Source organism: Chiloscyllium plagiosum, unplaced genomic scaffold, assembly GCF_037043375.1.
Source record: "Chiloscyllium plagiosum isolate Xiang-an unplaced genomic scaffold, Cpla_swu_hap1 HiC_scaffold_3, whole genome shotgun sequence".
NCBI lineage: Eukaryota > Metazoa > Chordata > Chondrichthyes > Orectolobiformes > Hemiscylliidae > Chiloscyllium > Chiloscyllium plagiosum.
Genome location: NW_028270141.1, coordinates 137,915,216 through 137,926,083, shown reverse-complemented (window position 1 = coordinate 137,926,083; position 10,868 = coordinate 137,915,216). Strand labels below are relative to the sequence as shown.

Sequence of the window (10,868 nt, the reverse complement as noted above, 5' to 3'; positions counted from 1 at the left end):
TTGGAAATTAATAGAGGTAAACTCTCTGTGGGGCTAAGAGATATTGATAGGCCTCTTGCACATAGCTCACCAGGGATATCATTAAAGAATCCTGCAGGGGCCACATGCCTAACAGCTGGCACTATTCACTTTCCCTGTGGAATGGATGTATCTGTGTAGTACCAATTTCTACTCAATTTACCCAACCAATTCAGAGCAGAAAACAACACAGCCAATGATTATTGAGCTTTATAGGCAAACATGAGCATATAATTTAAAGGATGACATGATTACATTGCTCTTGGCAGAATGCTCTTCAGATGCTGTATTTAGTTTCGTTTGCTGAGTTCTAAAACAGACATTCAAAATGTGCAGAAATCCCCTGGAGGTTGATCTCCAATCTCCAAATTCAGAAAGGCTGGAGGAACTTTGTTCTTTCAGACTGGACAGGAAGCAACTGGAAAATGCTCTCACAGATTTATACAAAATAGTTAAGGGAATGGAAAAATTAAATCTTAAAACATTAATTTAATTATATTGTGAGTAAGATTATGTACAAAAGATGTATTTAGGTACGGGTATTAGCACAATTTTCACATAAGGAACAATGAAATCACAAATGGATAAGCTTACAAAAAGTGGCAATGAAAAGTCAAGAAAAATGAAAGATCCATTTGTAACAGGAGTTCCTTATAGTCATCCTAGATTTATATGTACTAAATGACCTTGATAATCTATAATTGACATGAAAAGATTCTCATTAATATTTATTTCCCTGGCTTACAGTATCCCATGCCAGTCGAAAAGTGTGGCACTGGAAAAGCACAGCTGGTCAGGCAGCATCCAAGGAGCAGGAGAATCGACATTTCGGGTATAAGCTCTTCATCAGGAATGGTTTCCAGTATCTAATCCCACCTAACTCGCTGAAATATTTGACTATGAACTCTGACCAATGTTGTCTAATTCACTCACCACACACCAGGTGATGAATTAGCCGTAGACATGCAGCAAATTTTATGTAATTCTTTCTTTATAGCCAGATAATACCAAGTTGTGATAAAGTTGCAGTAGTGAATAAACACGTGTGCCATGACATTTTATCACTAAGCGAGGAAAGAAGAATCTTCGACTTTGTTGTCAGATAATAGTCATATATTGGTCAGAGTGCAACTAAGGTTTTCAGAAAATAAATCAGCTGTCATGTTCCTAGTGTCCTGGAAGGTGAAGGGTCCCACTTCATTTGTTACCTTCTCTGTTCCTGTTCTCCCTGGGTACCTCTCCAGGTCAATATATTTAGATGTGGGACCATTATTTGAAGTCCTCTGAAACCAGGGACAGCCTTTGGAAGGATGACTGTGAAGCAGATTGGGGTGAGTATAACTAAAGTCAGATTCACTGTGAAGCACACGGGGAACAATATGAAGCAGATTGGAATTAGTGAAGTGAGAAAACATAAAAAAAGATACCACATGAAAACTATGGGCTGATTGACTGATGGGTGCTCCAGCTTTGTTTCCCTTTCTCCCCTTAGGAAGTTAGTCTAAGTAACTTGGAAATTTAAAACTTATTATTTTATAATAACTATTACGTGAATTATTTCAAGTAATTTCCCTATAATTAATATGTTTCCTCCTTGTAAATAATTGTTATTGATGTAAATAAATGACTGCGCAGCATACAGAGTGGAGAGGTAAATATGTACCAATGATATATGTAGAGAGGGGTATGTGGCCTGAGATAGGAAATTAGCAAGCAGGACCTCAAACATAGAAATCTCCAAATTACTCCCAGGACTAGATGCAAGTGAATATAGAAATTAAGCACAGCATGGATAAATACATAGTTAGAGAGAGGTGATGCAAGAGGGAGTGCTTTAGTTTCTTTGAGGGAGATGGGCCTTATACAGGCCAGACAGGTTGCACTGAAACAAAGCTGAGACCAGTTTTCTTGCAGAGTAATTTTATAGTGCTAAAATAAATTTATTTCAGATTCCTGCAGTACTTTGTTTTCATTTGATTTTCTAATTTGCTAGGGAGATTTAAACTAACTTGACTGTGTGGACACCAGGAAGTAAAATTGGAGAGGAATTTGATAAGTAAAGAATATTGAGAGAGATAAATATTACTAGAGAAGAAAATACTAAGTTTTACATGAATTTAGCATGAGAGAGAAGAAAATAAAGCCTAAGTTAGGGTTACAATGCATATATGTGAATGTGCTGAGTATGTTAATAAGTTTGGTGAATTGCAGACAGAACATTAATGAGATGTATATTATAGCAATAACAGAGATTTGGCTCATAGCTAGAGGAGTGGGTCTTAATTAATGCCGGATACAAGGTTTTCGGGAAAAATACGAAAGGAACAAAAGAAGATGACGTGGCCCTATTGATTTAGGAAAATATGGTGGTGCTGAAGAGAAAGGGTATCCCAGAGGGGCCTGTTTAATTTGAGCTCACAAAAAGAAAATGTGCAATCATATTGCTCTGTATAGCGAGTTGGCTACTAACTACTGTGAAAAATGTAAAGGAAGTCATTTGCAAGGCAGTTACAGAGATGTGCAAGAATAATCTGGGTGGGGGGGGGGGCTTCTTTTATTTTTTTAAATATAGTCTGCAATAATGGGAGTGTAAAGAGCAGAGAGGCCAGAGTTCTTAGTGTTTGTTCAGGAAACTTTTCCACTGCAGTATGTTTCCACTTTAATTAGAATAGATACCTGGTCTTTGGGCATTACATGATCCAAGAGGATCTATATTGGAACACGGAGGTATCACAAGGTTTAGGTTGCCTGTAGAAAAGGAAAGGAAGAATAATTCACTCAGAGAAAGCCAACTTCAGTGGAATAAGATTGAATCAGACCCAGATAAATTAGAATCAGATTAGCTGCAAAACTGTAAATGAACAATGGACTGCTTTTAAAAAATAAATAGTTCAAGTACAAAAAATAGATTCCACTCTAGGCTCCTCTGGGCTATCCATTCTCTCCAACATACAATGATTTCCTTCATCAATATGAGCAAGCCTTCCTTTTCCTATTTTTGATGAGTCTCCAATTCCAGGTCGAGGAATGGATATTAAAATGGGAAAATGTGAGCTTGTCCACTTTGACAGTAAGAACAGAAAAGCAGAATAATATTTAAGTGGAGAAATACTTTGGTAAAAAAAAAACAACTAGCATGCTGGTACATTGATTAATTGGGTTGGCAAATTTAATGCTGCACTTTAATGCAAGGGAGTATACAAGAAGGGAAGTGCTCAATAGTTGTACCGACCCTTAGTTCAGCCACATCTGAAGTATAATATACAGTTTTGGTCTGTATATTTAAAGAGGTATATATTTGCACTGGCAAGTGTTCAGAGAATATACGCTCAGCTGATTCCTGCAATGAAGGGGTTGCATTATAATGAAAGGTTGAGCAGGGTAGGCTTATACTTATTGGGATTAAGAACAATGAAGTGATCTTCATGAAACATCTAAGATTCTATGGGTACATCAAAGGGTAGACAAGCAGAAGGTAATTGAGGATAAGTCACTGAATATATCCAGTGAATATTCAGATTTAAGATCAACAATAGTGCAAAGGATATTGGAGCAGTTAGGTGTTGTTGAACTTCGGTGATTATCAGCAGTGTATTTTAATAGAGTTTTGCAGCATAGCAAAAGGCTCCTAAGCCCATCATGTCCACACTGATCATCAAGCATCTATTAATTTGTGTCTTTATTTCCAGCATTTAGCCCATAACCTTGTATGCTTATAACCAGAGTCAACAAGAGCTGGTCCAGGGCTGGAACCTTCATGTACTAATTCTCTGCAGGTCCCAAAGCAAGAATCTTGCCCTGATCCAACAAGCCAGTCATCTGCAAATTTGGCTATAGTACTTTCTATCCCCACATCCAAGTTACTAACACAGACTGTAAATAGTTTTGAAAGTCTAAGTGCACTGTTTTGTCAGGGATGGTCACCATAAAAAAAACAAAATTAATCAGGCAGATTCTTCCCCTTCTGAATCCATGCAGAAACCAAGGCTAATGCCTTGGGTTCACAAATTCAAATTCAAATTCCAATTCAAATTTATGGGACTGTCTTCACCAAATGGACAACAGCTTAAATATATTACAAGAATTCTGGAAGGCAGTTCACCACCACCCTCTGAATGGAGTTTGGAAGGTGACAAAAAGAAATGCTGACGATACAAGTGAAACCAGGATCTGATGAATGATTTTTAAAAAAAGAATCTTCAATTTAATGAATGAATTGAGGATGAGACTCCTTTCAGAAACTGAGTTGTTAACATTAAAGTATCCTATTATTTTACACTGCTGAGAAAAATGCTGCATATGTTCAACACTTGCTAAAAGGGTTTCTTCCTTAAATATTGTTGATTAACTTTTATTTTAACTTCTATTTTAAAATGGTGATTTGTTCCTTCAGCATGGTTCCAACATTACCCTTCAGTTCTTTGTCCAAGTGACTCTTCAGTTGGAAATTTCGTGTCTGGGAATTCTACTAAAACATGGGGGAGATCACAGCCTAGACATTTATTTATTCATGGATTGAGGGTGTCATTGGCTATGCTAGCCTTTATTGCCAATTGCTGTGGGTCTGAAGTCACATATAGGCTGGGCCAGGTAAGATGGCAGATTTCCTCCCCTCAGATTTCTTGCATACTTGGGCACCACCCTGTCTAATGAGCTGTGAATGCGACTGAAGTCTGCAATCATTAGTAAATATATACACTTCTGGCATTTTTAATATGGATAAGGTAATTGAAAAATTGAAAATGGTTTGTCTTCAGCCACTGCCTTGAGGAAACGTGCAGCAACGCTCCACAGTCGAGATGGCCAGGTTCCAACATCTGCATAATCTTCCTACATATGATGACAGCCGGTAGATAGACTTCCCCTGATTTTCCTAATTTCTGCTACTGCTCTTTACAACAATTGGTTTCTAAATGTCAAGGGTAGTGACTCCTAGTTGTTTTCTGCATATTTGGAGCAAGCTGTCATGCTGGATGTAGTCACGTGATCCTGGCAGACCTCAAGTCTAATCAGTTACTTGAGCCTTCTAGCACCTCCATGCATGTAAATCTAATCTCGTACGTGTAAGAAATTGCCTTTGGTTCGAGTCAAACTCCAATATTTGTTTGTTTGCTTGATATGCTACTGTACAGAAGCGAACTGGGTTTGTGACGCTGTGTATATACAAAGTTTTTTCAATGAATAAAGTATATTTTTAAATTAAAAAATGATCCTTGCAGAACCCAAATTGGGGCTAGATTTGTCCCTGAAGGACAGCACACAATGGTAATTTTAAGATTTTCCAATTGTTGCAGTTGGATAAGAACGCATTCGTACGTACATGCATTTCAACTGAAGTAGGAAAATTCTATTCCACGTCCATTTAATGCATCATTTTGTAAACTTGAACAGGAATATAGATGCAAGTATACTTTAATAAATAATTAACTTCGAATATATACTCGAGACATGACGTTAGAGTTGTCTTACACATTTTATAAAAATGCCCTCCGCTAACTCGGAAGGACAAAGGTTTGTGACCGTGAACGCAGAAGAACAACTTGTGTGTGTGCTCGAACAGCAAGATTCCCTCTTAACATTGACTCGCTCCGTTTTGCATATCCAACATTTTTTTCCTCAGCTCATTCTCCCAGAGAGAGAGAGAGGTAAGAGAGTAAAGTAAAAAAAAAAATGCGCTCGCACTTTTCGTTTCCGTTGCTTTTACCCCCCGTTATCCCATGACGACTTTGTTTTCCCCCGAACTAAACGTAGTTCAATTTCTTTCAGCTGACAAGAAAATTTAATGTAACATTTTTTGATGGTGAGAGCAAATCGTGGTGTTAGCGCACGTGAAAAATAAACAGGAGGAAACACGAGGAAAACATTACACCCCTAAAAAAAATTGATGAGAGGACGGAAACTGAAGTCAGCGAAAAAGTCTTCCCTCCCTCTCTCTCAGGGCTCGGTGGTCGCTGAGGAGGGAGGGACAACACTTGGTTAGTCTGGACGGCGGGAACATACCGAACAGAAAGATGCCGGCTGCTGTCGAGGACCGGGATAAAACCGAGGAAAATGTCAGCGAAAAAATTCACAGACTTCAGTCAAATTCCAGCCAGCTGACGGTAGATGATGAAGTGAGTGCTTCCTCCATTCATTCCTGTACAACCAAAAAAAAACTTCATCTGCAATTTTCTCGCATTATATTTTTTTTCTATCGCTCCCTCTTTCCACTTTAGATTTTGGTTTTCTTTGACGAGCAGTCATAACTTTTGGAGGGAGGGGTGAAGAGGAGGGAAAACATTGTAGTTTCAAGAAAACCTGTTTTCACTGATAAATGATTAAATCCAGATCAAACCCAATGGAATTAGGCAGAACTGCCTTTATTTTTTTCTCGCAAATTCGGACGACTATTTTTTTCTCTTTAAGTTATGCCTTTAAGCCAATCAGAACGGCAGTCTGTAATTAAAACCCATCACTCCCTCAATTTAATGCTTGCTCTGGAAGACGAAAAGTTGTCGAAAGGTTTTGTTTTTGTTATTTCGTCTGTCACGTTTTGTTTTCCTCTCGCGGATTGTCTTGTGATTGACCAGTGAATCTGCCCCCCCCCCCCAACCGAACCACACTCTAGACCCAACTCGGACAGGATTCCTTGTGAGAAATCCTTACTTATCCCCCCCCCCCCCCCAAGCCCCAAACCACAAACCTGCAACCAACTAACGGGCACATTTGTCAGCGGAGTAGACAAACAGGAGGCTGGAAGAACGCAGCAAACCAGGCAGCATCAGGAGGTATAGAAGCTCCTTAGCTTGCTGTGCTCTTCAAACCTCCTGTTTGCATTACAGCATCCGCAGTTTTTTTGTCTGTAACATTTGTCAGCGGCACTATCTTGGAAAGAGTACAAGCTTGAGGGGCCGAATGGCTTTCTCGTGCTTTTGGGGTTCGGGAAGGCCGTCCTTGCCTGCTGTACTCGGCAAAGAAATTGTCTGAAAACTAATCCTCCAGACTGGAAACGTTAGCTTCCTCTCCATGGATGCTGCCAGACCTGCTGTGGTTTCCAGTAGTTTTATTTTTTTTCAGTACAGATTCCAGCATCTGTAGTAATTTGTTCCTAACGAAATAATCTGCATTGACCAAGGGGTTAACTTTCTGCATTGCCCTTCAATTCATTCCCAGGTATCACTGTCTAGACCTGTCCATCACACAATCATTATGTCAAATAAACAGGAAGTGGTCACCATCATGGGAACAAGCAGATTCTCCACCTGTTCTTATGCAGAAATACATAGTGGTAGAGATGTACAGCATGGAAACAGACCCTTCAGTCCAACCCGTCCATGCCGACCAGATATCCCAACCCAATTTAGTCCCACCTGCCAGCACCCAACCCATAATCCCTCCAAAGCCTTCCTATTCACATACCCATCCAAATGCCTCTTAAATGTTGCAATTGTACCAGCCTCCTCCACTTCCTCTGGCAGCTGATTCCACACACGTACCACCCTCCGTGTGAAAAAGTTGCCCCTTAGGTCTCTTTCTCAGGAAAATCACACTGGGCACAGCTTTTATACTCCCAACTGAGCAGATTTCTTTTTTATTTGTTCATGGGATGTGGACAACAAAAACTTGGGCAGGCATTTATTGTTTGTCCTTAAATGCCCAGAGGGTGTTTGAGAGTCAACCATGTTGCTGTGGCAAAAGTAGAGATTGCTGGAGAAACTCAGCAGGTCGGGCTGAATCAATGGAGAGAGAGAGGAAGCAAAGGGGTCACTGGACTCCATTTTAACTGTGCTTTCTGTTCTCTGCTCTCCATAAATTGAGTCTTAAAAACAGAGATTTTGCAAAAGTTATGCATGTCAGACTAGCAATACTATGAATGGTTTTTGTCCTGTTATTGAAGGAGAGTTAGTATGATATTGGAGACAATCCAGAGGTGGTTCACTAGGTTGGCCATGAGTATGGAAATATTTTATGAGGAAATGTTGAGTAGGTTGGACTTGTACTCATTGGAGTTTAGAAGAATGTGGGGAGATCTTATTGAGACCTATAAGATATGTATCTCGGGTATCTCTTTGTGGAAGTGTCTATGAGCAGATGGCATAATTTCGGACAGATGAGGAATTTATTCTCCGATGAGGAGGGTAAAGTATCTGTGGAATTTTCTTATGCAGAGGGCAACAGAAGTTGTGTTGGATATATTCAAGACTAAAATTGATACATTTCTATTCATGAAGGGAATTAAAAAAGCAAGAAAGTTGAGTTGAGGATCATCAGGTGAAGTAGACCCATTGACTGCCTTCTGCTCCTCTGTCTTATTGCCTCAATGGAATTCCGATTTCACCAGATATCATGGAATTTGAGTATGTCACCAGAGCTTTAGCCTCTTGCTTATCAATCCAGTGACATACCACTGTGCTGCCATTTTATTTGGAAAACCAATAGCTGCTGAAGTCAAGCTCCCTGATCACAATGATATAACACATGGAATATTGATTTTTGAGTTCTATTGTCCTATTTAGTACAGAGAACAAAGAACAGTACAGCACAGGAACAAGCTCTTCGGCATTCCAAGCCTGTGCCGTCACATTTTGCCCTTCCATAACTAAAACTGCCGTGACTTAAAGGATCCATATCCCTCTATTCCTTTTCTATTCATATGTTTGCCAGGTGTTATGTTGAATGCTGCAATTGTATCTGCTTCCACCATCCCCTCTGGCAGTATGTTCCAGGTATTCACCACCATTTGTGTGAACAACCTGCTTCACACATGTCTTTTAAACTTCCCTCCCTGCATTTTGAATCTATTCTCTATTAATTGACACCCCCAGTCTGGCAAAAAGTCTCTTACTTTCCACTCTACCCATGTTATTCGCAATCTTTTAAACTTCTATTGAATCGCACCTCAACCTCCTGCGTTCCAGTGAAAACAAACACTACCTTCTTGCTTATATGTATAAAAAGCCTTCACATCTCCTTAATCATGTTTGCTAATGACTTTTCATGACCCCTTTTTAGCCCTTCTAATTCCTTGTTTAAGTTATTTCCTACTTATGTATTTCAAGGGCTTCTTCAGTTCCTATTCTCCTAGACCTTCCTTTTTTTCTTTTTGACCAAGGTTATAACATCCCTGGGGGTCATCCCAAGGTTCATGTAATTTACCATTACCTGTCTTTCATTCTCACAGGTGTATGCCATTCCTGAACTCTTATTAACTGACATTTGAAATACTCCCAAGTGGATTTACCCTCAAAATGCACCTCCAACCAACATTCTCCAGTTCCTGCCTAATATTGTTGTAGTTTGCCTTCCCTCAATTTAACACCTTCACCCATGGACTGCTGTTGCCCCTATCCATGAGTATCTTAAAACCCACAGTATTATGGTAACTACTCCCAAAATGCTACCCCACTGAAACTTCACTTGGCCAGGCTCATTTCCCAAAAGCAGGTCCATATAAACACTTCCCTAGATAGACTGTTCACATACTGAGTCAGAATTTCTCCTGAATGGTCCTTACAAATTTTGCCCAATCCAAGCCCCTCACATGAAGTGAGTCCCAGTCAATATAGGGGAAGTTAAAATCATCCACCACAACAGCCCTGCTGTTCCTATATCTTTCCAAAATGTGTTTACATATTCTCTCTGTCTTCTGCTGGTTGTTGGGGGGCCTGTAGTATACCCCCCCAGCATGTGATGTTCCCCTTTGCTATTCTTGAGTTCTGCCCATATTGCCTTGCTGCATGAGTCGTCTGACGTATCCTCCCTCAGTCCAGCTGAGAGATGCTCCATTACTGGTAGTGCACCCATTTTTACATCCCCTTCCATCATACCTGAAACATCTAAATCCTGAGACAATCAGCTGCCAGTCCTGTTCCTCTTTCAGCCAAGTCTCCGCAACCTCAATAATGTCATAGTTCCAATTCTGGTCTCCTTCCTATCAGAAGAAACTTGAAAGGGTTCAGAAAAGATTTACAAGTATGTTGCCAGGGTTGGAGGATTTGAGCTACAGGGAGAGGCTGAACAGGCTGGGGCTGTTTTCTCTGGAGCGTCAGAGGCTGAGGGGTGATCTTAGAGTCATAGAGATGTACAGTATGGAAACAGACCCTTCGGTCCAACCCGTCCATGCCGACCAGATATCCCAACCCAATCTAGTCCCACCTGCCTGCACCAGGATCATATCCCTCAAGTCTTCCTATTCATATACCCATCCAAATGCCTCTTAAATGTTGCAATTGTACTAGCCTCCACCACTTCCTTTGGCAGCTCATTACATACATGGACCGCCCTCTGCATGAAAAAGTTGCCCCTTAGGTCTCTTTTATATCTTTGTCCTCTAGTTCTGGACTCCTCAATCCCAGGGAAAATACTTTGTCTATTTATCCTATCCATGCCCCTCATAATTTTGTAAACCTCTATAAGGTCACCCCTCAGCCTCTGACGCTCCAGGGAAAACAGCTCCAGACTGTTCAGCCTCTCCCTGTAGCTCAGATCCTCCAACCCTGGCAACATCCTTGTAAATCTTTTCTGAATCCTTTAAAGTTTCACAACATCTTTCCGATAAGAAGGAGACCAGAATTGCACGCAATATTCCAAAATGGCCTAACCAATGTCCTGTACAGCCGCAACATGACCTCCCAACTCGCATACTCAATACTCTGACCAATAAAGGAAAGCATACCAAACACCGCCTTCACTATCCTATCTACCTGCAACTCTACTTTCAAGGAGCACTCCAAGGTCTCTTTGTTCAGCAACACTCCCTAGGACCTTACCATTAAGTGTATAAGTCCTGCTCAGATTTGCTTTCCCAAAATGCAGCACCTCGCATTTATCTGAATTAAACTCCATCTGCCACTTCTCAGCCCATTGGCCCA

The 10,868-nt window shown here is 40.4% G+C and overlaps 1 protein-coding gene across 4 annotated transcripts in view; it reads left to right on the top strand.

Moving 5' to 3' along the window:
• The first annotated feature begins 5,486 nt into the window (after positions 1-5,486).
• The window catches only part of tpcn3 (two pore segment channel 3), a 65,056-nt gene continuing 59,674 nt past the window's right edge, over positions 5,487-10,868 (top strand). The window contains exons 1-2 of one of the 4 annotated variants that reach the window (XR_015754639.1): positions 5,487-5,663; positions 5,785-6,131. Coding sequence is in view for 3 of the 4 variants with exons in the window: in XM_087983784.1 (XP_087839910.1) it covers positions 6,030-6,131 (102 nt within the window). In the remaining variant the exon portion in view is untranslated. The remainder of the gene's footprint in view (positions 5,664-5,784; positions 6,132-10,868) is intronic. The other 3 variants (XM_087983784.1, XM_087983779.1, XM_087983781.1) reach the window with 3 other exon arrangements.